The sequence below is a fragment of the Meleagris gallopavo genome, chromosome 8 (genome assembly GCF_905368555.1).
Source record: "Meleagris gallopavo chromosome 8, MGAL_WU_HG_1.1, whole genome shotgun sequence".
Lineage (NCBI taxonomy): Eukaryota > Metazoa > Chordata > Aves > Galliformes > Phasianidae > Meleagris > Meleagris gallopavo.
Window position 1 is genome coordinate 17,679,110 of NC_139411.1, and position 27,968 is coordinate 17,707,077.

General features: G+C 42.2%; 1 protein-coding gene across 6 annotated transcripts in view; it reads right to left on the reverse strand.

Annotated features, from left to right (window-relative positions):
* The window catches only part of ARHGAP22 (Rho GTPase activating protein 22), a 123,223-nt gene that overhangs the window by 7,453 nt on the left and 87,802 nt on the right, over positions 1 to 27,968 (reverse strand). For 5 of the 6 annotated variants that reach the window (XR_014884902.1, XM_019617624.3, XM_010714469.4 and 2 more), the window contains 5 exons: positions 17,807 to 18,014; positions 14,209 to 14,341; positions 9,118 to 9,191; positions 7,289 to 7,410; positions 3,667 to 4,567 (listed from right to left, as the gene is read on the reverse strand). Coding sequence is in view for 5 of the 6 variants with exons in the window: in XM_019617624.3 (XP_019473169.1) it covers positions 3,667 to 4,567; positions 7,289 to 7,410; positions 9,118 to 9,191; positions 14,209 to 14,341; positions 17,807 to 18,014 (1,438 nt within the window). In the remaining variant the exon portion in view is untranslated. Of the gene's footprint in view, positions 1 to 3,666; positions 4,568 to 7,288; positions 7,411 to 9,117; positions 9,192 to 14,208; positions 14,342 to 17,806; positions 18,015 to 23,485; positions 23,800 to 27,968 lie in introns of those variants that run through there. The other variant, XM_085230176.1, reaches the window with a different exon arrangement.

Here is a 27,968-nt window from a genome sequence, read left to right on the forward strand (position 1 = left end):
AAGTTTTAAATGAGAGCACCAATTAGCATTTTAAAGTTAGTTAATACTGAGTTTAAGGGTAGGGGGTCCTTGAAAGCTGGATCCCACTCCATTTGTATCTTAAGAAAATAAATACACTTAAGTCAAGTCTTACAAAGCAATGCTTTTGGGAGGAGATACAACTCAACACACCTGTTAGGTTGAGTTCAGATATGTAATTTCCAAAAGAAATGGCAACCTGTTTTTATCCTGATAATGTGTTTCTATGTAAGGCATCCAGTACAGAAGATCACCCTTGAAGGTCAGTTAGTTAGGAATGAAGTCACAATCCTTCCTTGCCTTCCATCTTATGGTATTTTCTATAAAGTTTGTCACTGACAGTGGGGTTGGGGAGCAGAAATTTTTCACACTCTACAGAATTTTGCAAAACAAACCAACAAAAAAAAAAAATCCACATTTCATATGAGGAAGAATCTGAAGGACAGACCTGAAATAGTTCATCTTTGCAGAAAGCTCTAATTCAAGACTCAGAACTTTTCTCAAAGGAGGTCAGAGACTAAGGTTCATGTTTTTGGGTTTGAAATAATGTGCAGAAGAGACATCACTTACTGTCCTGCCGCTCATGGTTCCTAATCGCAAGACAGAGTAGTGGTGTTCATACAGAAGATATACATCCAGATAGGAGTCAGACAGTGATTTTTAAGAACAGGCTTGTCCTAGGAAAGGTGTCACTCTACTTTAAATTAAAAATAAAAGAATGAACATTCTAATACCCAACTGTGGAAATGAGGTGCCTGGCTTCCCTTTGAAACTGGGAGTGGGATATTTTTACACAGAGTAAGTGACACTTAAAAAGGACAGTCTCCACAGCAATACCTAAAAAAAGAACTTTCTCAGAAGAACCTGAATTACGTCTTGTGACCACCAAGAAGCAATTTTGCAGACAATGCAATGCACTGCACCCTGTTTCTTCACATACAGCCAAGAATGACATTATCATCATTGTTACCAGCTTCAACAAATTACAAAGTCACACCCATAGCACTGATCACAAAGTGCAGCAGACCAACAGCCGCACTTACAGGTAAACAAAAATGTGCAGAATATCTAGAAAAAACTACCAGTCCTGGCCAACATTTATCACCCAGCTGTGTTCTGTAATGCAAGTGAACTCCTTGGAAGCTAAGATGCAGCCCCTCACACTTCTTGCTAGATCCCACAGATCTGTGCTACCAGTTAAATTTTCCTTCTGTGAAGCTTTAGGAGTCAGCTAGAGCAGCCTAAACACACTGCCCCTGTTCTGAATACAAAGGTTCACAGTACTTACAGGCATTTTATATACACAGTAATAGTCCTCTTCAGGACATTTCCAGTTTCTTAAGAGGCCCAGGTGGTAAACATGAATTACTGAAACTCAACAGAGAATGCCTGATAATTATACTAACCTGGAGGGAAAAATGCTCTGGAACAGACTGGTTACAGGAAGGCCATAAAACTTGCCTCCCTCTGACTAAGAGGGAGAAAATGGGCAGTTGATAATGATAAATAACAGCTTTTCCATCAGCAAGTGTTCCTTACCTCTGCCCCAGGCAGGTACTGACTTTGCTTTCCCTCCACGTACGTGTGCCAACAAAAAGCTCATATGCCTTCATTAAAACATGCCCTACTACACAGACTGAATTCTACAAACCACACAAGCACATGTACAATTGTAAAGGAATTATTACTTCGGGGGACTAAATTGTCTTCATAACACCAGTGAGGTAGCCCCCAGTTTTCCTGCTAATCTGCCACACTCCTTCACTGTAGTCAGCTCCTGTCTTTCCACAGTAGCAGACTTTCATGTGCAGTCAAAAGGAAATTAAAATGTTGCAGCTGCAGTAAAAACACTGCAAAATTTTTGAGAGCTGAAAAACTTGGCTTGAAACTCTTAGACTTGACAGCAAGATCCTTAGGGCTGTAATCCCAAACAGCTGGAATCATCCTGCTTAATACAAAAAGGCAGTGATTGCATCTTGCCTAGTTTTATGAAAATACCACCACTTTGTTAGGCATCTTCCCCTTGGCTACTTCGCCCTGTGAGACCTGGCCAATTTGTAGTCCTCCTCTCCAGTTACACTAACTGCTCTTTGTCCTTTTCCAGCTGAAGGGGAAAGACAAGTGTTTGTTACAACTGAAACAGATGAGAATGCAGAAGAAATGAGAAACAGGTCCTTCATAGGTGTTTTCTTGATGATATGGAAAGCTATCACTTCCCAGAGGCAGTAGGTAAGAATGGGCAGGTACACGCTTCCAAATTTTGCAGCTTGATCTCATTTCTATTTGTTACTCAGTATCCTGCAACAAGGTTTGTCAGAGCAGTCCTGCAGATTAAATGCAATGAACATGCTCTTGTCTCCCTACCAGCTTTGCAGAGACTGGCAAACCACCACCACAGTAAACCATAAAATATAGCAGGAAGGTAAAAAATAATAATATCCATACCTTAACAGCTGGCCCACTGGTAGAAACTGCAGTTCACACCAGGGCTTTCCAAAACAGCTTTTGATAAATAACAATAAAAATGATGCAGCAGCAAACTTAGCTTAAGCTTTTGGTACCATGTGTAAGAGAGTGGTTGGATACTCAGACATGTAAATGCTACCAGAGTTTTAATAACACAGGGAGTCTAACACTATCCAAATACACACAAAATAGCTGAGAAGAAACAAATTTGTAAGAAATGTGCTTGCAGCCCTTCTCCAATGCAAAGCACCTTAACTGGTGCCCACAACAATGACAATTCTTCTATACTGTAACATGGTGTACAATTTCACATATCCCTTTATATTAAAATGTATCTAAATTTCATGTGTGTATTTTCCCGAGTACTTGTCTGAAAATCATTCTGTTAAACTCTAAAACTCGTAAAAACTAATTCACCAACTCACACAAATGAATAAATAAGACTCTTCCTAATTGTTAGGAGTACTTTCTACTTCTTATTGCTCCTACCTTCACACACACCTCTCCTGAAAACATGAAAAACATCAGGGCTAAGAACCACTAAGTTCAGCCCTGCTGCCCAAGCAGCACCTTGCTGCTGCTTTGAGTCAGTACCATGCTGTGTGAGCAAAGAACTCCTCTGAGAGCACCTGGAAATGCTGCTTTGATTTTTGAAGTTCAACACAAAATGGTTACTGAAAATGTTATAACTGAGATGCAATCTCAACAACAACAATAAAACCAGCAAAGAATAGTCACAACCATTTTTCTAAGGAAAGTTTCCCTTGGGAAAAGCAGCAAACAGCCTTCAATTTCAGACTGATTTGACACAATTCTCAGCACCTGCACAGACCACCCTACATTCCATTCTGTCCCCACAAGGCAGATCCTTGCCTCACTGTTTCTACCAGAACACTGACAAAAAACAGACTCTGGTAATAACCTGTGCTGTTCCAATTTCCACTGAAAATCAACTGAGCAGTACTGGAATTTCCTGTGTAATAGAAATCCCATTTTTCATCTTATCTTCTGTCAAAGAGAAAAGCTGGACTCACAGAGCACTGAGGAAAGACCAGATCCAAATTTACAATCTTCCCAAACTACAGGTCCCAGAACCAGATAGCTTGGTAGCCCCCACCCATGTTCAGACAGAGGTGATGATCACAGAAGACTTCCTTTTCTCCACCATGCATGTGACATTACCTTTTGATACTGGTCTCGTACTCAGTCCTCTGTTTGCTCAGTTCTGTCTTTAGCTCTACCACCAAGCTCTGTAAGGCCCTAGAGCATCTGACAGAGTCTCTGGAAGCTGGAGCTAGGTTGCTGTGCTCACTGCTGCTGCTGCAGGCTTCTAACCTGTCGATGCTGTTCTCCAGATCTGCAGTCTTGACCTCACTCTGAGACAGTGAGCCCTGAGTCATCCACTCGGTTTGGAGAGAGCTTAAAACCGAGGAGTCGCTGGCCCGACAGGCTGGGCAGCTGCTGACCGAGTCCACCACGGAGATCTCACACGATGATGTAGACCACGTGGTGCTGCCCATACTGTGTGTGCTGAGGGAGAGGCTGGATGAAGGGACATTATCATAAGTAGAAAGTCTTTGAGAAGAACAAGAGTCTTTAACTCGTTCCCCAGAGGCTGTCCGGCGGTGGCCTCGGAGAGAGTACAGTCCATTCATCAGCCAGTTTCCACTGGAGGAGAGGTTGGGGATATCTAGAGATGAGCTGCCCAGCTTTGGGCTCACAGACCGTGCTCCCTGCTGGCGGAAGGAGTATTTCCACGGGGGCAGTGTCTGCACTCTTTTGCTGGGGCTGGTGGCAGGCTGAGCCAACTTGCTGCTGTGCTCTGGAGGGGTGTTTTTCAATACAGGTCCAGACATGGCTTCCAGTGCCACAGCATTGTCAGAAGGCAGATCAGCAGGGCTGGGAACATTGCTTTCTGACCTGCTATCCTCTCCATCCTCCTCAGAAATCCACTCCACAGTGTTGCGTGGACGCATGGGTCTGATTTCCAGTTGGCTCCCTGGCACATCTGCCTGAGGGACAGCAAAGATTCTCCCCTGTTCACTTATCAGCACCGTCATCAGGTGCTGAACCAGTGAGGTGCCTGTGGGAGAAAACAAAGGCAAGGATTCCATGAGACCGTGGAAGACCTGGTGCTCCCTGTCTGTGAGGTGCCATGTGAGCTCCCTGTGGGGCAGGTATGTGGGCACCATGCCCTGCAGTTGGACAGTACAAACCTCTCTGGGCCTCTCTACACAGGAATGCAAGAGGTAGGAATTGCTCCCACTGCTGGAGATGAAAAATAGGAATGACATAGGCATGTCTGCCTGCTTAATGCAGCTGACTAGCATAGCACAAATGGTCAGTAGTAACGATTAATAAATTAGCCTGCTTAAGGACACTTTTGAGGATGACAGAGGAGGAGGACACCTGAACAACAGGGCATGTCTGTACCACACTGGTATGGGACTCAGAGCCAGCATCAACTTCACTTTAGCAAGCTCAGCTCTACAGGACAGCACAGCTCCGTACAGAGACACATGCTGGATCCTCAGTACACCAATGTGTCAGCTAGCATGGACCATCTTTCTGTCCAGCTCCCAAAACTAGCAGGCTTCCACTGACTTGAGTATCTACAGTACGCCAAAATTGACAGTCTTAGCAGGCCCAGAGCTACAAAAGCACCAGAAGTTTCAGCCTAGGCCTTCTGCTGAACTCTACAGAGAAACTTGCCAAGAGTATGACATCTGTATGACAGATGCGGCTGCACACAAGGGGAAAGAGATACTTTTTGTACCATCAATCTATTTGTAGAATGCTCTTTGCTTACAATTCTAGTAAAATGTTCAGCATTTTGAAATGAAACAGTACTCATTAGGAAACATATTGAAATACAGTCCATGGTGGAAATGAGATTTCAAATATATGCTGAAGAGTCCCAGATAAACGCAGCTTCTCAGATACAAAGTGAAAGCAACAAGAGCTTCTGACTGACAGGTTTGTTTCCAATCATTAAGAAAGACCCAAAGGAAAACATTAAATTTTAAGGTAGAACACAACATAGATCACAGCCTAAAGCAACCATGTGTATGTTCTTTACAATAGGAGAGCAAAACAAAAAACAGGTGTTACAGGAACATAGGTACCAGTGAACGTTGTAAAGTGAAATATAAGATGCCATAGGAGCTACTCTACTGGAACAAAGTTTCCCCTAAAGAATCACAGCTGTAGACAGCAGCTAGCAGATTCACAAGGTGACCAACTTGATTAAAAGAGGAGCTTCTCACAACATTTAAACAAAGATGTAGAAAGTATACAGCGAGTGCAGGAAATGTACTGAGAACTATGTAAGTCCACAGAATGAGTTGTTACTGTTTTTCAGTAGGGTTCAGTAGACCATTAGAGTCCAAAGGAATACCACTTATCAAAGCTAATACAAAGTATTTTCTACAAAAGAGAAAAGCCTTAAAAAGAGCAAATATGTAATTAATGCTAGGTTTACTTATCATCTGAAATAGAGAATAAGACTAATACCCAGGGTTCTACGATAAGGACTTGAATATAATCATGAGTCTTGGCCTGATAGCAAGAGGTACATTAACCTCACCTACAACTTGTATTTAACTTCTGTGAGGAGTTCAGCTGTCCCCACCTTTATACTGCTGAATAACCCAGCATCTCTTTCTGCACTTGCTGACTCACATGGAGATGTATAATTTTCAGATTTTTACATATGCTTCAGGAGAAAGAAGCATTCATGCCTCCAAGCAAGTCCTAAGTGCACTGAGGTTCATTGTTAGTTACTCTGTTTCACCTTTTCTCAGTCTCACTTGAGGCATTTTTACTTATTTCCTAAAGCAAAGACCCATTTTCAAGGAGTACAGAAGTAACTACTGAGTGTAAGAGCTTTTTTCGGTCACAGATCTATTTTTTTCATTCTTTCAAAATTTTTTAAAACAGTCTATGCCTTTCCATCATTTGGCTTCCTCTTTCTCTGGAGTTCTTCTCTTTTCCTGCAGTCCAGCACAAATGGGATACAATGAACAAGGAAATACAGTAAAACTTGAGTAGAATAGTCTGGTTTTCTACTTTATCCCAACCCTTGCAGATAAAAGTTGTCATCTCTAAAGAACACACTTAACAGCAAATGTACCCAAAGCAGCTCCATAATTAGTTAGGGCCTAGTAACATTACTTCTACTTCAGGTTTGGGTTGCTTTATTGTTTTGTTTTCTTTTTTCAACTCAGGGAATATATACATGCAAACATCTGATATATGACTGAAGTAATTTTTTTTTAAATGTACAAACTTCCAAAATTAACAGTGATCTTTGACTTATTACTAAATTCTGTGAAGTTCTGACCCACACACAGTCTGCTTGCAAGACAACACGTCTAAGACACATAGGTATAACCTCTGTAGCACAGTAAGAACTGCAGTACCTCTTTCATTGTGGTTTGAATGCCCTTTGCAGGAAGCTGCCAAAATGCACCCAAATGCACCAATGCTAAACAGCAGTATTCGATACTTGAACATGGAACTGAAGAACTTTTGACCTTTCATTTTAACAGTAGGTGTGAAAAACTTTCTCAACAGCTGAAAGGGCATAGAAGGGCAGAGGCATCTCCATGTTGTAGAAAAGAGAGCCTCCCAGACCAGTGGCAAGTGGGATAACAGTGGCCAGACTGGTACATCCACTCACAGGCACTGATGAAATGGATTGTTTGACTTGTTGCAGTCAGTGATACAACATGCAGTGCTTTTCATCATGTTCCTGCAGCTCCAAAATATAAATGCTGTGTTATCTCACAAGAGGAGTACCTACCTTCCATCATGGTCACTGGATCTTCCATTTTGGGTCGTAATATATTTGGTCCAAATACTGTAGCTAGGTTCTGAACACTCATCTTGTTAACGCTGGAGTGAGCCTGAACTTCATCAAGGAACCTTGAAAAGCCCCCCCAGAAAAATCATAGAAGGAGAGAAATAAGTCAGTCACTTCTCAGACTGTAGGCATGCTGGGCAGAAAGTTTTGCCCTGTGTATATATAGCCGGGATCCAAAATGCTCCTACAGACTAACTGCAGCTTAGATATTCAAACTCAATCCCACATCCCTTGTATGAACAAGAGAGGACAGAATATCTTCTGCCAAAGGTACTTCTGACTATGCAAACACAGATTTTCTGGGAAATTTCCATTTACATGGAGTGGTTTCTGCCAGTTTTCACTTACAGATAGAGGTAAAAAAAAAAAGACATTTCACTGATCTTCGTATCCTAGAACTAAGCAGCCCGTGGGAAGAGCTTTATTTCTTGAATCTGACAAAACACAGATAAAGAGCTTCTTGCGAATGCATCAGCTGGGCAGACATCAACACATGAAAAAGACTTTATGTGAGCCAAAGATAGCACATGAAGAAATGCAGACAGACTGGCTATCTGTATGCATATGCTGGAAATCAACAGAATGCTTCTAAATGTTATATGTTTTGCATTTTGGAATAGCCTCAGTAGGATCTATAGTAGGCTGTAAGAAACACTGAAATAGCTTGTAATTGGCCTCGATACAAAAAGGACAACATGACATGAAAACCCAGAGGAGCAGGAAATAGGTCTCAGAGACCTCAGAGTTGAACAGTCTCACTCTGCCTGTACTCTGTTTTTAATGAATTGCTGTTCATTCTGGGGTGATTTGAGCAGTTTTAGCAGTCAAAACATTTCCTCATCGCACTGTACTTCTCAGTTGGCAAACTTCTGAATGCTTCTACTTGCAGTCTGACTTTTCTAGGCACCCCTATTGTTTACGAGGCTTTCGTTGTGCTGAGACCCGAGAACTGTTTTCTTCTCTAAGTCAGAACAAAAATCTACTTTACTTTCTTCAATTCTTCACTTAGAAACGTATATGATTGTATTCTCTTCCATATTATTCTCCCTTTATGTCTTGCAATTCTCAGACACCAAACTATAGAAATACATAGTGATGCACAATACATTTTTCAAAGCATTCAAAAGTACAATTCAAAAATGCTGTCCATCTGTATCTTTGGGAAGGATTGTCATCTCCTGAGTAAGGCATGGGCTTCATGTCAGTCAGCATTTGTGTCTACTGCTTGTTGCAAATGTGCAAAGGACTTTACCACAGAGATCACAGTATGACAAAGTGAATTACATTGTATTAAGGCAAACATTCTGTTCCAGCTCCCAGACGATTCCTTCCCACTTGGAACTGGCACAATCAGCAGAGAGACAACAGGAGAAAAGGCCACAGAATCCCTGGCACTCCAAGCCACTCCCAACCCCACTTCCAAATCAGTGCTGAGGCCAGACTGGCCTCTATCATAACTCTATCTGCTACTCAGCTTGAGTTACAAATCCTCCTGCTGTGCAGTGCCTGGAACTACTACCTTTCTTTATTGGTCTTTAAATGCTTCTGAAACAAACAGTACAACATAACAGCATCATTGATGCTCGCTATCAAGGCTGTGGATGACAGCAATTTGCCTGGCTGCACATCCACCTACACGTACTTTATAGGAGCAGTAAGTTATGTGTAAGTGAACTGAACATTCAAACTTTCAGAGTAAATTATTTGTATATACGATTGAATCTCACAAAATGTAGTGACTTTTCCAAGTGTTAATTAATTTCACTTACTTGCATATGTACTTCAGGAGATTGTAGTTAGCTTGGGGCAAATTCTTCACCTGTTTAACCAGTTCCTGAGTACCCTGAGGGACAAGAAAAACAAGAAAGGAGAACTATTAATATAAATGATGCAAAGCAGGCATGACTCTCTTTCAGTGCTATAAAATGCTCTTTCCAGAGTCAAACCTGTGAATCAACAAATGATAGCACAAGGAGGTTTTGCAGACAGCATCATCCTTCATTGTTCCTTGCTTCTCAAGTAGAAACACTGGTCCCAGTAAGAGAGATCCACTACACACCATATATTGACACGGGATAGAGTGAGAAAACAGCTCTTTATGGGAGTGCTGTTGGTCCAGCAAGCAGAGGTGCCCACCCAGAGGAGCATCATTACTGGGATCTTTCCCCAGACCCAAAAAACAAACAAACAAACAAAAACAAACAAACAAAAATATTTTTTCCTTAAAAATTCTAAAAGACAGAGAAAGAAAATAAACCAAAAATAGCTGGGCTGTCCATCTACAACAAAAGGAAAACCACCCCCTCTGCAAACCACCAAGTCAGCAATGCTTATTCCCCAAGCATCAAGAAAAGCTTTTGTCCAAGAGAAAATGGCTGCAGAATTCCTGAAGTCAAATCACGGACTGAAGTACTGAAACCCCCACATCCAGAACTTGATTCAGTGTTCTAAATCGGTGCAAATCCTCTTGTCAGCTGTAATGGTTTAATGTAAAAACCTTTATCTAGGGAAGCCTGCTGGTCTTCAGTCTGCTCACGGATATACTGGTATAAGTGGACCAGCAAATATGCCTTTCCAGCACCCTGCCTATTCAAAACTTCAGAGGCACTGAACGTACCATAAACAAGGTGCAGTAATGCCAAACTGAGCAGAGAAGAATTTTTCTTTAAGAAGCTGACAACATTTCAGTTCAGATACCTCCTTTTTAATTACTTCCATTTGCAGTCATTCTGAGCTGTGACGTACTTCCTCATAAACTTTCTGCCTTTACATTAATATGTAAGATGAGAAATCTGCCTGACAAATGACTTAAAACCCTGAAGCTACTTAAATCATCATATGAAAATCTCTGACTCAGAAGGCTATTGTCCTGCTGCAGTCCCACCATCATTTACTCATTCCTTTCAATGCTGCAGTTACTCTGAAGGTTTGCTCATTTTTTGAGACTACCATCCCTGTGTGAAGATAGATATCCAAACACGTCTGTGAAGAGTAATAGCTGTTAACTAACAAGGGAGGACTGCTAGAGAAGTTTCAGAAATAGCTGGTTCCAAGCCAGATAACTGCATTTGGACATTCATTTCCAGCTTTCCTCCATTTTGTAATGAATGTCAGGGAGGGGATTCTGTTGGGCAGCCTCTTGCAAGATCCTCATGATTCCTCTGCTCCAGATAGGTCTGAAAGATCCAGAAAGCAGTCTGCATTCCTGCCTCCATCCTTAATGTCCTGAAAGTAAACAATTATTTCTTCTGAATTTGCCAGCAAACAGAAAGAGTCCAACTAATAAAAAACTGAACTTTAAAAAAGAACTCTTAAAAGCAGTAAGTCTTTTTTAATTCCTCCAGGTAAAAATTACTCCAGTTAACAGTGACAACAATGGAGACTCCAATAAAAGAGCGGTCTCTTGAAAATCTCAAACATCTTTCTTGAACTTCTGAAGACATTTGAATCAAGGAAAACTTCTATTGATGTGAAGGTTTAAGTCAGTTTTTCAGGTCATCCAGCTTTCAAGTGAGCTGTTTGAACTAGATACAGTTGAGCTAACAAACCTCTTGAGTTTTGCTCTGTAACCCAATTTATTTCAAATACAGAAATCAGAATGACATTTGGCACTGTGTTTCAAGTGCTCTGAATTAAAATGTTACAGCTTCACTGGATGCAAAGAGGTGCTTTGTAACAGAACATGCAGGCAGCTGGAAGTATGATCTAAAGGTACAAGCCCTATCTGAAGGAAAAAAAGGTTGTAGATTTTTATCATCCATGCTCTGTCACAAGGAATCACAAATGTGGGATTACAATGAGAGGATCTTTTAGATTCATTCTGGTACAAATACTTATCAGGTTTGAAAAAAAGAAGAAAAAGAAAAAGAAAGAAAGAAAGCTTCCATATTTCTGCCCACCAACCTGACCAACAAATGCCAGGAAGCTGAGTTGGTGAAACCACGGTAAAGCAACAAGGAAAATGCGAGCTAGAAACTGCTGCAGTGTTACCAGCTAACACAGTACAGGTCGTGGTGTATGGCTGCAGCCAAGCAAACAGTAGAGGCACTGTGCTGCCATTCACCATGATGGTACTCTGCAATAGTAACTCTTAACTCCTTAAAAAATGCTGCCTTATTTACCACAAATACATGCTTTTCCAAGGAGGGTTCCTATAACCAAGGGTTTTGCAATGTGTGTAAGAGATCAGCACTAACAGGGCTAGTTCTGGACTAGACTGGCTAGAAAACTGGCAGCACTTCAAATGTTCACCCAAATTCAGTTCTTTCTAAAATCCCAAAGCTACTGGCTTAGTCCACTGAACTACTGAGGGCATCTCTAGAGTACAGTCATCAGGGAAGGCTAAAATACTGCCACATCAGCTCAGACTCAAATGAGTTTTTCAAGATTTGAAGATCTTTCATTCCTTCGTAAATCTCTTCCTCACAACCAACTGGGATCAGAATCCAATCTTCTTTTAATGCTGCAGTGCTGCTGAGATACCTGGAGGCCTCAGCACAGCTCAAAGGCTTAATTAAGTTTCTGTTTGCATTCCAGCACCAAAGTTTAGTTGGGTGATGAATGAACATGAACAGCAACGAAAGAAAAATGGATGCTGGGGTATTTTTTTTGATACAAATGGAGATTAGGCCAAGCTAAGGTCATGAGAGTTCCTATCTATGTTCACAGTGTAGCAGTATGAAGTGCCAACTCTTTTATCTGAATTGCTATTTTGCTTTAAGTAATTCTGGTTTTATTTGGGGAGGTTACAACTAAAGAAAATCATAATTGAGTCTAAATGTCTCATTCAAAACTTCCGTATGAAAAATTAGAACAAAACATTCCTTCAAACAATGGTTTGAATTTTGTTTCAAGGTGTGTGTATATATATATATATATATGTATATGTATATGTGTATATATATATTTAATTATTATTATTATTTTCAAAATGAAACATTTGACTTTGAAATTTTCTGAATTTCAATGAAACCACATTTTTCAGCAGTGGGACTTTCCATGTGGGAGGCAAGGCAAGCCCTACAGGCGGGTATGACTCTGTTCCACGTGCTACTGCGCACGTACAGCCTCTCCACCCTTGGTGCGTGCACTCCACCTTTCAAAAAAAAAAAAAGTAAACAGCCCTTGTTGAGGTTCCAGATTTTCCTGACCAAAGGAATGGTTGTTTACTGCTGTGATTTTAATGAGACAACATTGTGCTATCAGCAGTACTATATTTTCTAAGTTTTCATTTCAGCTATCTGGTCCTCCTCATCTCCTTTCTAATCCAAAGAGAACAATGCTTTCACTACAACTCATTTCAACCTGGCCTTGCTCCCACAAAACTAACACAGATGCTGCTTCCCAAACTGCTGCAACCTGTGTAGGCAAAATCAGGCAAAATACAAAACTACATCATTAATAAGCTGAGCAATGCTATACAATTATGTTTGCCCAACTTGGCACTGCCTTTACTCTTGTGCAATAGTGCTTAATGGATTCAAAACTTCCCAGTCTGCACTCTGTATGACCAAAATGAAACCAGCTCCACTGCCTTAGGAATGCTGCTGTTTCTCACGAGATCAGCCTTTCTGCTGTCTGTAACATAGCACCCTCCAGCTATGACTGCATTGGCTCTTAATATACGAGCAAGTTTTGGAGCCAGTAGTCACATACATGCACCATTTAAGAGACAACGCTAGTGCATTGACACACTGATGCAGCTGTGTCCAGGACACAAATGCTTATCAGTGTGCAGTGTTATACTGTGTCATGCACAAATACTACAGATAATTGCTTCCTCAGAGATGGCTAGAGAATGGATTGTGTGTGTACAGATGGTACCAAACTTGCCTTCTGCCCTTAAAACCCCCTTATATATTATCAGATATGCTGCATTTGATGCATGCAAACAAGCATCTTCTTATGGGCATCATCAAGGACTCAACTTTCCCAAAGCCACTTCAACTAAAGGTGAACCGGGCTCTCAGCAAAGAACAGCTGTTACAGTCCCCACTAGAGACAGAGATGTAAGAATACCCTTGAGGCCACACGCAGAAAAGGACAGAAATGTGTCTGCAACTTACAAGCCCTCAGGCCTTCGCTTCTTTAGCTGACATAAGTAATAAGGCTTACAATCTAAACCTCACTTTAGAAGGCAGCACAGTTCCACCCACATTAGACCAGATTCAACGTGCCCTTGCAGTCAGCAAAGAGCTCAGACATCGCCACACAGGGAGCAATATGGATAGAACAGATCAATCAATCACATTGTAAATTATTCTTGCGAGAGCTGAATCAAAATTTCCACGATTGCCACAGACTTGAGGTTTCTCTGAGGAAACCAAATGGAAGAACTGAAGGTACTGGAAAAGTATTCATAGCTTTACTTCCCCCAATTTAGGATAGTATTGTACTGTGTTCTTTTATAGTGTCTATCCTCCAAAAAATACAAAGACCATTATGCCAATCAACATCTCATTCAACAACTCTGGAAGGCAGAATATGCTGTTTCCATATATGACATTGAAAACACAGAAAGGAGAGTGACTTCAGAAAACCTGCTAATGAGTCAACAGCAAAGCTGGAAAAGGAACCCAGATCTCACACCTTGCACCTCTTACTGATAATGCTATAGAACACCACTGTTCAGATGAGAGAAGCACTAGGCTACAAGACTGACTTCAAAATAGCTCCTGCTTCAAGCAGGAGCCTGTGATACTTATGCCAGTTCATAGTTTCAGGAAGATTCAGGAGAAGGTTCCCAGGAACTTCACTGATTTTAAATTAGGACTGAAAAGTGATGAGATGGAAGCTGTATTGTACTGGGTCTTGGAAACAACCCTCAAGGTAAAAGGAGGCAGATTAGAATAACCACTGACCTCTCCCTCATCTTTTGAGAGTAGCTGTCCACAAGAAAGAAAGTCTTCGTATTTGGCAAAGGGGATGACAGGCTCTGGCAGCTCTCGGAGGTAAAGCTTCAGGAGGGACGCCACAGTGTGAACATCCGTGTTGCTGCAATACAGAAGAAGGAAGGAAATTTAGACACCCACACTGCCCTAAAGCCTGATGCCTTCAGGCAGGGTGGATCAAAGTCCCTCTTAGGGACAAGGTATGTACACAAAGTGGAATAATTCTGCTACACGTCTGTATGAAGCATTACGGTCTACCTGGGGACCAGGAAAATCTCCCCTCCGTCAAAATAAGAATGCATCTCAAGCAACGTGAGCAGTGAAGGGATGCTCCATCCTGCTCAAGGTAGGGTGGTGCTGTGGTTCCTCAGTGTGGTCAGGAAGGCGTGCAATGCAGAACACAGTGATCACACAGTTCTGACAACAAATCTCTGTACTCTCATGCAATCAAACAATCTCTGATCCCCTAACTGAATCCTTCTGCCTGATAGTCTTCCACTGCAGGAGCTTCTTTTCCTTCTTCTCTATCCTTTACTTTCAAACTAGGGCTTGAGGTACCAAATGCCATGATGAAGATGCACCTGTTCTTCCCTTTACATTACCTATCCAATTTCTGTTTTGTGACAGTGCCTCATTCCAAGTTTCCTACTGTACAGCTCTGTTTATCTTTGCAAATACTAGAAATCTCAACAGTTTGTGTCACCAGCTCTCCACTTGCCACCACTGCCCTGACACTCTTTAGAGAATTCTGAGAAAAACACACCAGTAAACAACACAGCCTCAAATTCTCACTTCTTTAAAAGCTGAATCTCTTCTCTTCAGGATGTTTTTAAACAGTGTTTTGAAGTGTAATGAACTCTACAAAATATTTTGCAGCTGCAAGAGGCCAGTGCAAGAACAAAATACACAAGGACTTGCACTTCTATTTTTATTCTGTTCTGATAAGAGCATTGGATTCAATTCTCTTAAGGAACCTCCAACCCCTTGTTATTTTACTGAAGCTTGCCAATAATTTCCAAACTGTTGGGAAAGGAGAAAAATACACAGGCATGCATACTGACTGATATTAGAAACATAACTGGAAAACTTCAGAATTATTTTTTTTTGAAAACTGGAAAAACTACCAGAATGAGCTGCTGGTAGTTTAATAAGTACCAATATTTGACCACTTCCTACTAATTTTGCTATTTCTATTCAATAACTATCACATCTGAGAATATCAGAGTTTTCTTCAGTTGATTACAAATATTTTGCTAATGATGTCAATTAACCTTAATTCTTTTTGTATGAGTTTCAGACATGAATGGTGGATATGATTATCACTCAGCAGCAGAGCCCACATGTTACAACTTCAGGTCCCCTGGTTGGAGTTTACTGTTGCACCAGCATGGCCAGATGAAATTCAGCTAAAATGTCAGTGACACGGATATGTGATAGGAGTAGACTGCAATAGGTGCTTCCAACTGCAACACCTGGCTTTTCATTAAATACCTACACATGCATTTAAAATTCAAACTGAAAACCCAAGCCTTTTAAAAGTAAATATATTTTAATTATCAATCATTGGAGATCTATCATGGGGCAGGTAGGCTTTAGCATTTGGAAGATCAAGCAATGTTGAGTTCAAGGATATGGATATCACATTTACAGAAAACAACTCTGTTCACTTCCACATGAATTTAGACAATTCTAACTCTGAACCACAGCATCCAGACGTTTAGTTAAAAAAAAAAAAAAGATTTTAAGAAAAGATGAAGTGAGACAGTTTGAGGGTTTCAGCTATTTTTTTTTCATGAAAATATCTCAACGCTTCCATTTAGGGAGCAAATACAGACTGTGGTTAAAAATCAAAGAAAGAAGGATGGGTGGCCTGGGAAGTAGAGGGGAGGGAAGAATTAGAAGAATGTTCACAATAAACTCGAAGGATATTCTTCCCAGGATGAGTGCAAACCCAATGCTATCATGCAGGAGAGCAGTACTACTTCCTGCAGCAGTAGATTGGTACAGCACTGGCAATGTCAAGATTGGCTGCAGATCCACAGGAAAGTGATTCTCTGAGTTAATATGCTGACATACCAAAAACTGCCAGTGCCACCTGGGAAATCTGTCCTAGGGAGTTTTGGCAAGAAATGGACCCTGGTCTCCAAGTAAAGATCTCAGATCTGATCCCACTCTTGGACGTATAATAGATCTATGCAATGTCCCAATTTATGCAATGCCCTTGGATCCAAGCACCGCTGAAGTTCCAGTACTCTTCCAGGGTCAAGGCAAAATTCTCAAAGGGCTCTTCAGGTCAGCACAATGCTAACCATCATTCTGGGTAGCATGTGTGCACATGAGAGAGGGAAAGAAATGGCAGTTACAGAGGATAGACAGGATATGGCTGCAAGGGCCTGAGAGCATCCACCCTCCTGATTATTTGACTGGGCTCAAGGTAGAGATAGTGCGGCTGAGAGATGTCCTATTCCCTGGCTGAACTTAGAGCTCTTTCTGTGGCAGCCAACAGCCTCTCAGCCATAACTGACTGGCCACACACCCTGTTAACCGGACCAAGACACTGACTCAAGGATGAAATTCATAGTCTCATAGAATGGCTTGAGTTAGAAGGGACCTCACGGATCATCAAGCTCTACCTTCCAGCCTGACCTTGGACTTCATCAATATGGACTTGCCTGCTGATCATGAGACTGTGCCTGAGCCTCAGTGCTCTCTCTGCATCTGCCTTGAGTACCTGGCTCAGGTATGACGGGAGTGGGCTCTGGATGCTTGTTAATGCTCTTGGCTCCTGAGTCACCTTCCCTTGCAGAATAACTGGCTCTCACTGGTCCCTGACACTGGCATGGACAGTGAGACCAAAAGGCAGCTACTGTTTTTCTATACCACACAAGGAGTGATTGCATCAACATATTTACAGAGGGAATTAAAATGGGAAATGGTCATTTTTCTTTTGGAAACATCTGACTTCAGTTTTACTGAAAAATCAAAACAGAACACAGGTGTCCCTACAATATATTCAACTTTGAAATAAATGTTCCTCCTCAGACGCTGAAATTCTTGACCAAAAAAGAATTCATTTTGGCCTAGAATTCTGTGATCAGAAAATACTTGGCTATGACATGCTGATCAACTCCATACATTACACATAAAACAGCCAGGGAAAGATGTGTAAAATCTTGGTGACTATTCTGAAACCTGGTGACAAAGAAAGGATAAGAGTTGAGATTTTTCCCCTGGACAGATTCACTACAGAGCAAGAGGGAAATGTAACATCTGAAAGAAGTAAGATACTACTGCCCTATGTATTTTTATGGTGGGATCCCCCAGCTGCTGAGTAGGCTGTACCTACATCTAGCAATGGCTTTCAAGATGTGCTTACGCTCAGCTCAATTTCTCTCCCTGCTCAAGCACTGAACCAAATGTAGGCTCAACAATCAAAATCAGCAGGAGAAAGGCCCAGCAACTCTCTGAATGAAGAGAACGTGTAACTAAGATAGCCACCATCAGGCTGCTCCTGCCAGACTTTACATGCCACAAGTAAAACAATCTGAATTTGCTGATGTCAACTCACCTGTCAAAGAGTGGCTTCTCTCCACAGTCAAAAGAATCCTGCAAATCTTTGACAAGGTTGGCTTGGCCAGGCATCCGAAAGAGTCCCTCCTCTGTAAGTCCTCGCTCCCGAATAAAATCCACACACTGTTCCACCAGCAGTGGGGCTAACCGCTGGCCATACTTCCTCTCGTACTGCACAGTGTCCTCCAATCGCTGTCCAAAGATGCCTGCAAAAGAGAACAAGGGAGACATTCGGGTGTTAGCTACAATGTTAGCTACAACTCTTCATGAGCTATTGCTCAGGGTGAATAATGAGGGAAATTATTTCGTATGGACTGGATGAACCTGCACAAAGGTCCAGTTTTTAACGGACTCTGAAGAATAAAAGGGTTTTATAAACAAGTACAATTACATGCCAAGTGTGATTGTTTTTTTTCTGCTTAAGAGTGCTTTAAACTACCCTTTGCCCTAAGATGGTATATACCTCAATATACACAAGGAAAGTAGAGTTGAGATTATGCTTATAGTTATCTACAGCTGTGCTGAACCTGAATTAAGTAATTACATTTCCATTGCATCTTCAGTCTTAAGAATGCCAAAACAGAGGCATGGGATACAGTGCTTTTTTTACATGTACCCACCACTCACACAGTTATTGCTTAGTAGTTTGCAGTTGCCCAGCCTAACAGTTAGCACACCCCTGCAAGGAGATTGCCAGCATGACAGATTATAGTTGTCCACATCAAAAGTGGCTTATTTGAGTGAAACTGCTCTCACTCTCCACCTACGATAAGCTCTGGGTTTCTATTTATTTTCCTTTAATTAAAATTAACAAGTGAAAATTAGAAAAATAAAACACAGGTATGCACAAAATCATCGCTTTTCCTATTAAAAAGTCTTACTTCCTGCACTTTGGAAGTATAAGCAGCATTAGATACTCTAAAAGCAGGCTGGCCATAGGTAGTTATTAGGTCAGACCTACTGCAGACTTGTACCAGCAAGTATGAAAGCACTGGCTCACTCTTTGATGAAACTGGAGTTCCTGGACAATGCCAGCTGCCGAATGCCACTACTGGGGTCACATCTTTTTGACAACACAGAAGAGACTCAGGCTGTGAGATCCAGAAGTTCAATCACTGCCACTAGGAAATAACTCCATCTAAAAGGACAGCCTGTGAGCCATGCTCTGAAATCCCACTTCTAGCACCCTACAAGGTACGGAGGAGTCAAGGAAGACAGCAAACAAATTAATCTCATTCTGGAGATTAGGTATTTAGAAAGTGTGAGAATTCCAAGATTTACTCAGCTTCAGAAAGGAAATTCTACTCAAACATTGCTCAAAGCAACCGGTAAATTTACACTGATATCAACAAGGAGCTTTAGATCATGCACTTAGCACTCAGTCATATAGATCTGGAAAAAAAACATCAGAATCCAATATCAAAGTTACTCTGTCCACAAACAGCAGCCAAGTAGTGTTTAATGATGCATGCGTGTGAATATACCACTTTCTTTTGGTCATTTTGGTCATTTTTAGGGCTCTCCTTTCCTTCCTACTAATGAACTTATTTCCCATTTCTATTTTAGTGCTATACTCGGGGCAGGCTGGCTCACAGCAGAAGTTTCCTTGCTGCCATTCACTATCCTCCAAGGGACATCTCATATCAAATTTTACCTTCATTCTGAATTCAGTGCAACCCTTCTGAATCCTTGGTGAAATAAAATCTAGCACTGATATTAGTGTTAACTCCCTGAATGAAACATGCAAAAAGGATCCTGAAGCCCATTTTCCATACCCTAAGAAACTGTTACATGTCAGAATACAGAAACCTTTCTTACACTCCAGCCTGCACAACTGCACTGCATAATCAGAGCTGGAGGGCCATGGAGAATCTTGAAGGAAATTATCTCCTTACCCTGGCAGGAGAGCATGCCCTGAAGTGTGGGAGCGACTTATCTTTGTCACTGTAAATATTGTTTTTCTTTCAAAGTAAAGGTTTTACTGGTTTTTAATCTGTTCATGAGTTTTCACAGAGATGTTCCTGAAGTTATATTCTAGGAGAATGAATCTCTTCCTCATTTTGCACTGGTTGCTTTGTAATCTCATCAAGTAATCCATGTTGCCATGACAGAGTAAAGCAAAGCAGCACAGCAGAACTGCTTGTACTTGGTGCTCACCACTATCAAAGGGTTTCTAGGACTTACAGATACCGATTACCCAAGGAAGAACAACATTCTCAACCTAGTTTATCCTGTAATATCTGGATCCAGTAATATCCATATCATAGCTGAGAAAGTAAAGTCTCCAAGGCTTGCTCATCTTGGCCTCTGTCATTCTCAACAATGCGTATCACTGCATACAGAATAATCCATTCAAAAGGAGCTGCAAGGTACAGTGCAGAGCCCTCCTGTATGAAATCTGAGCAGGAGCACACCACCTCTCTAACCTCCTTTGTGCTATTCTGCTGGTGAACATTTTTCCCCCTTCCTCTGAACTGTGTATTTGATCCTGGGATACAGGCTGCCTTCAGTCAAAAGGTCTTTCAGCTTTAGTTACAGCAAGTTCAGCCCAGACCCCAACTTGTATATCTACCAAAAAATAAAAAAATAAAAAAAATTTAAAAAAATTACAAAATCACCAAAACATCAATCTCTGAGCCAGGCTTCTTCCCACCAAACCCATTTATTTTCTCAAAATGATACAAGAAATTCACTCTTTTAGATGCAGGACACACAGCTGCAGGGAGGTCAGGCAATGTAGATGGCATGTCAATTAAAGAACAGCAGCCTTGCTTTCCCAAATCTCCTCCTCCTAGCTGACTGACAGCCTTGCTTCCTTCTAAAGACTGTGTCTAGAGAAAGACTGGGAAATAGGCAAATGCTCTGCACTCCCCCAGGTATAGAATGCAGTTAGTGGTTTTCCAAAAACCCCATGTTCTGGTGTTCTAGACTGATCCAGAGCAAAGACAGAGGTCACATCAGACACTCATATGCAAGCATATGCACAGAACTACTGCATGTGTGATCTCCATTTGCAGCATGAAGCTTTTCCTGCTTTCTCCTAGCCTTGTCTGGCCTGCGGTCAGTGACATGACCTCACAGTTCAGTCAATTTTAGCTGAGGTGATGAGAAAAGACCCTCAAGCCACCGCCAGGATTAGACTTCTTCCAGCCCAGCTCTTTTGGTTGCCTCCCACCTTGGTTTGGTAGACCCATTTCAGTCCAACTCTGATTGCAAACCTATATTTTCTCTTTCCCTCATCCCATACTTTTTCAGGGAATTGCTAGAAAAAGTCCCCCAGGCATTGCCCAGATGAAGTATTTCTCCCAAGTCGAGTTTGTTGCTAATTCCAACTTCTCTTTTGCAGCCTGCTACACTGCAGCCCTGTACTTTCTCTCTGTCCTGACGCTACTTATATTTATTTGTTTATTTTACTAAATCACAGACAAGGACCCCTCAGTCACTGTGCAGAGAAAGATTGCTCCCAGGCGATATCTCTTGATAGGAAGAGTATTATGGTTAGGGTTTAGAGAGAGAAAAAGCATAGAACTGGAGTTAGAATAGGACTGAAAAGAGGCAGCCAAAAGCAAAGAGGGATGCCAGGCTTAGAAGAAATCACTTATCTGTGCCATGGCTGCAGAGCTTGTCCATGGCTTAGAAGAGCAATTATGGTTAGGGTTCAGAGAAGGAGCGAGCTTTCTTTGGATCGGGGCTGGAATGGGGCTTCCAAAAGCAAGTTGGAGCTGCTGACAGTCCGGGGCTTGCAGAAATCTTTCTTCCAGGCATCTGCTGGGGGGCCTTAACAAATCTCCCCTTGAGAAAATTATCATTAGGATTCTCACAACCATACTAGCATGGCACGTGGCACATTCACCTACTTCGGTTTCCTAGGGCTAAAAAGTGCAGACTGAGGAGATGGTGTCCTGTTAGCTCTCACTTCAGCTTGGTCTCAGAAAGGCTTGTAAGACTTAGTTAAATATGCCTGAAACCAGCAGATAAGACAGCATTGCTGCTCTGGACAGGGGCTGCCCTGCTTTGCAAGGAAAAACTAACGTGGAACCAATTGCACGCAGTCTCATCTGCTGGCTCCTCAAGGCACAGGCCTGGTTTTAATAACTGGGGCTACAGCTCGGATGGAACTTGGCAGTTCTTCACTCCATCTGATGAGCCTGCTGGAAGACATTAAAGTCTCTCTTCATTCAGAAGAAAGAGAGCCAGTGCCATCCGGTCACACTCCCAGACAGGGATAGGGATAGGCTAGAAATAAAGCCAAAAGCTATTGGCAACCCAAGGGTTAACCTTCCTTGTTGTATCCTTATCTATAGCTGGGCCCTTTTGTTTGGTTTGAAAGCAGGAAAAAGAAAAAAAAAAAAAAAAGAAAGAAAAAAAAAGCAGCATGTTTGGGACCACATCCTGAATTTCAGAAAGATTCAAGAGATACTAAAGAAAAAATGGGCTACAGAATTTCTTTCCTCTACTCCAACAAGCTGTCTCTGTTCTTTAAAATTTAGGTGGCTCTTTGTGGAAAAAGCAAGCCAGGAATGATGTGCTAAGACACAGACAGTCTTTCTGTCCTGGCCTGAATAGCTCACCCACCAGCTCCAGGCACACAAAGCCTATACATTCAACTATGCTGTCTGGACATGCTGTGGGCAGGAAAATATATTCTCCCTGCTTCATTTTTCCTCAGCAGAGCTCTGATTTCAACCAAAATAAACTGAAGAAAGTGATAATAAAGTCAGTGCTCGAATGGATTTTCTTTGCAGGTAGGACTGAGGACTCTATACGTGCTTAAAGAGGGAAAAGTCCAGACACACCTACATCAGCTGTAGGTACAGGTTAGTACACACATGCTAAAAGATGTACAGGAAGATAATTAGGCACACACCTGGATGCTGCTATATAGCCTGCACACCCGCGCACGCATGTGGTGCCTCACAGACAGTGGTTTGTGGATATAAAGATTGTGTACGTGCTCACCTGCACAGGTAAGCTTCTGCTTTTACCTTCCCACACTCATGTTTAGGCTCCCATTTATCTGTCCCCTCTCACACACGAAAACACTGTGAAAAAACCATGGGCAGACATTCAGAAGTGCATAGGCTTTCCCAACAAAAAGCACACAAACCTGTAGCTCTTCCTGCCCTCCCCTGGCCCACCCAAGTGTATGCAGCATGAATTACTGCAGCACGACTGAAAGCAGAGCTCCATGCCAGGCACTGGGAGCAGCCCCCAAAAGATAGCTCCTAACTATTAACCGTTCAGGCAGACAAAGCAGGCAAAGCAGAGGAAAGAAAAGGAAACAACAGCTAATCAGGAAGCAACATAAATGTGACTAAAAATCTTGCCCAAGGTCACACAAACGAGTCTGTGGCAGAACTCAGCATCTTCTAACCTCATTCCCCACAAAGATCAGCCTCCACATATTGGGACACAGTCACTCTCATCCATGTATATTCATTTAACCATTCCATGTAAAAATAAGCACAACTATTTCCCCGTGAACTCAAATACTAGCTTGGCACCCAGTAGTATTTCTGGCCACAGCTTGGGTCCTTCCCACTCCTTTCTCTTTGTAAGGACAGCTGCTTTACTGAGATATTCAGCCTCCGTCTGAGTCTAAGCTCAAATATCTGCTTATCAAATATCAGGAAAAGAAAACCGTAACAAATCTAAACTCTACAAAATCATTTCATACCTCTCGTTCTTGTGCAGCACTCCGCTACATGACAGGCACTGAGCTTCAAGCAGAAACCAGGCAGTGTCAGACAGCAGGAGCGGCAGAGAAAGAAAGTCCTGACTTCAGGCATCAGACACATTCTGAGCCCCAGCACTGGCAGCTTTCCATTCACCCAGCGCTCCAGAGTGGAGAGCAGCCGATCTGCCCTGGGAGATAATCGCAGCAGCACATCTGGTCTTAGCTCCACAACTCAGCATTAATTATGACTTGTGCAGAAAGCATTTGAAATATCCAATGAGATGCAGAGCTCCCCAGCTCGCTCGGCAAGGGGAAGGAGCGAGCAGAAAGACAGGCAGGTAGGGTCTTGCCCACCCTCGAAGCTGCTGCCAATGTAAACAGCACCTAAGTATGGGTCACAAGTTTTAACAAAGGCATCCCCCATCGGCTCTGTAATATATTCATGGTCTAATTGCTTGTCAGATCTATTCTAGATAGCTGAAAAAAAGCTGAGCAACAGTCGCTGTCTGCATGCCACGCTCTGGATCCCTTCCTGATACAGGCGGCGTTAGCTGTGCTACAGGCAGCTCAGTGCCCTGCTCTGGCCTTTGAGCTGCTCCCGAAGTACCAGAAGGACAAACCTAATGTTTAGCACTTATGCCCACTTCAGCACCCTCTCTGGCAATATCCCCTAGCTCTCGAACTCGCTGGAAAGTTTGACATAGCATAGGACAAGCCACAGACTTTGACCTGGTGCAGTTTTTTGTGGGGTGTTTTGTTTTTGTGTGCGTACAGCCCCTGCTTTAGCCCTTTATAGAGAATCTGCCTGTTGACAACAAATAGCATGGCTGGATAGGATAACCAGTAGGGGAAGAAACTAAAAGCTCTCTACATGTCAGCCAGCACCCAGGACTTACCTGCAGGGAAACATTCACACACTCAGCTCCTGCACTCAGGGTAAATGGCCAGTAGTCAAGAGCAACCAGCCGCACCGTGATCCATACAATTACACTGAGGTCAGCCCTTCGTCCCCTCTACAAAATGCACACACATGACTGCAGATAGGCAGCTGTCACTCCTCAGAACCTTTGCACCAATCGTCTGGAGAAATTTATGCATCTCACTCTGGCATAAAAAATATAAAAAGATTAAAATCCTTGTTTGCAGATGCTCATCTGCTTCAATAATTAAAATATCACATCTGTGGCCACTCTAGAGATCACAACTCATTTCAGCTTCCTGGCTCGCCACGTGCTTAACTACACTGTGGCTCAGCTTAAATACATGTTAGAAAAGGCACTGACCCAGTGGTTGATTTCAATCACTGGGGCAATGTCATCCCACAGCTTAGGAAACTTGATATCGGACTCTGTCTCTACATCCTCTGATTTGATCAAAAGCTCTCACTTTAGGTAAAGGCAACACCAAGATCAAAAGCTCCAGTTCTTGAATAGCATAATAGTATGGCAATCCTTAGGTATTCGAGGTTTGCCGTAAATAGAAATGCATTTCAAACATAGATACTAGAGCCCCAGACAAAGCACTAGACAATTCTTGAAGTCCAGTAAAGGACATTTGGTAAGTGATGGAAATCCTTGAATAAAAGGCAGAAATGAGATCTTGGGTACTCTTCACCCTTTTATTGTTCTCTCTTCCCTTGTGGAGAACACTGAGGCTGCAGGCTATGGAAAGTCTTTCGAACGGCTGAGACACCATCAGGATTTCTGGCAATATTCCCTGGAATGATGCCTCAAAACATGTCACATCTGCTAATAACATTACAGAGCCTGGAACTCAACATTTGGAATGAGAGCTCAGGAGACAGCAAATGCAGACCTTCATTCTTCCATTCCCTTCCCCATTTCTGTTTTCCATCTCTTAAATTACAAGAACAAGGAGACATCCAATGAAATAGAAAGTAAGTTTAACATGGATACCACTGTAAATAAAGTATAGTCAACATATGAAATTCACAGGTTCTCTGCAGCCAAGGACACAGCATGACTCAAAGCACAGTTAGACATTAGCATGTCTTGTAGGAGTACCCTGAGGTGTGAGAGATGGCAAAAACAATGTAAACTGTTCTCTAAAGAAAGAGCAACTACTGCTCTGGTGAGAGAAAAAGGCAAGACGCATACATGCTTGCTCATGTAAGCATCACAACTGAAGCAGGAAACAGCAGCTGCTTCGTTATTGTTCCCTGTGGATGGTCACTGCAGCTAGAGGTGCCCTGTAAGAAGTTGACACTGTGCTGTGTGGCTACCATTCCACAATTATCACCTTCTTACCTCATATGAAAAAATTCTCAATCCCTTTCAAAGCCTTCTGTCAAAAATCATGACTTAAACTACAGAATACAATGAGACCAGAATAAAATATATATAACATATACACAGATAAATATATATGTATTTATATTTTGCCTTCCATGTTTTGAACTTTTGTGTTGCACTTGGATCTTGCTTTCCTTGTTATGTTTCTTAAAAATGAAACCCAAAATTCTCACATACTCACTGGATTGCTGGAGCTGCAGAATTATACCCAACACTGCAACAACAGCAATTATCAAATTGCCATCAAAACTGTAAGTGCCATCTGAGGATCTCATGGAGGGGGATGAAAGGATAGTCCAGAAAAGGACCTGGGAAAACTGGTAGATGGCAAACCAGACATGAGCCAGCAATTGTGCCCCCACGGCCCAGAAAGCCAACCATATCCTGAGCTGCATCAAAAGAAGTGTGGACAGCAGGGCTAGGGAGGTGATCCTGCCCTTCTGCTCTGCGCTGGTGAGGCCTCACCTGGAGTACTTCATCCAGATGTGGAGTCCTCAGCAAAGGATAGAAACAGACCTGTTGGAGTGTGTCCAGAGAAGGGCCACAGAAATGACCCAAGGATGGAACACCACTCCTAAGAGGACAGGCTGAGAGAGCTGGGGCTGTTCAGTCTGGAGAAGAGAAGGCTCCAGGGAGACCTGATCAGCTTTTCAGAAATATCTAAAAGGAGGCTGTAAGAAAGAAGGGGACAGACACTTAGCAGGGCCTGTCATGATAGGACAAGGGGAAATGGTTTCAAACTAAAAGAGGGGAAATTTAGACTGGATATAAGGAAAATGGTTTTTTTTCACTAAGGGTAGTGAATCACTGGCGATTCTATGATCCTGGCTCTACATGTCTCTACAAGCCATCAGACTGGCTGGGAAGTTCACTACAGCTCAGACAACCTCTGAAAATCCAGGCATATCTTGGGGTTGGCATCTAACTCGGGTCAAATTCAGTCTTGAATATGGTTGCAACAGACAGCAATGGTGAACCTGCATGAACTCAGAGAAAATTCCTTCCCATCTCTGATTGTGAACAATTGCTGGCTTGTACAGCTCTAGCAAGTGCCTATAGGGCATGGCTTATTTTTAAACATTGGCTTACACATAGTGTTAGCTAGTATACAGATATACTCAAGTGGACCTGTCTGAGGGAACTCAGATGTAGGAAATTATTTTGCCCATTTATACAAAAAAGGATGAATTATCCAAGTTAGAGCTGAAGTTCCTTAATTTTCAGGTTAGTAGAGCCTTATACAAATTCATTCGTTAGCCCAAGCAAAGATGGGCACTGAGCATCTCCCTGTACCTGCTGAAAGCTGGCAGTGAATCAGTTACAAGTGATCAGTCACAGGACTCAAGACAGCAGAAAAACCTCCAATAGTACATCCCTTGTACAGTAAACTTTTGTTCTAGTTTTTTCCCCTCTCCAAACACTTTGAGAAGGTCTGCCCATGAACAAAATGACTCCCCTGCTCTGGGCTGGGGTCTCAACCTTGACTGATAAAATGAAATCTCTAAAAAATAAATAGGCTTTTGCTTACTGACTGATAAGCCAGTCAACCCTGGGTTGAAAGGTGAGCAAACAGCAGTGCTCATCCTCATCTCACAGCAAACTCAGCCTAACCTGTGCATGGTGTTCTCCCATCCCTTTAAAATATCTCAGGAAAGGAACTCATTGAGCAGCACTGTAAATTACCCCTGCAGTGGACTCTGCCCAGTTTATGGACTAAACTGAGATTGTAACTGTTTGCTCACAGAGAAAAGATGATAAACAGATCTAAACATCACTCAACCACAACATTCTCAATGTACAGCCAAACCCCTCTTGTTTATAGGTCTATTTCTCTCTAAACAAAGGCAAGAAGGATTTGGAGAACAAAATATTAAGAGCAACAAAATGTGCCCCTTCGCAAGCAGTGATTTCCGAAAATGTGCCCCAAGAAACTTCTTTCTCCCAGAGCATAAGAACATCATTTACAGAGCTTTTTATTTACCGACTCCTGCACACACCTGCCTACATTTAACAGATCACTTCCATAGACCTGTATGAAGCTGTATGTAGAATGCATCTGACTGGTAGACCTTCCCTTCCAAATGTGCTGCTGCATGTTGGTTTCCCCACTCTACAGAAGTTTTACAGAAATTCTGAATGCTGGTAAGTACAAAATACTTGTGACAGTTTAA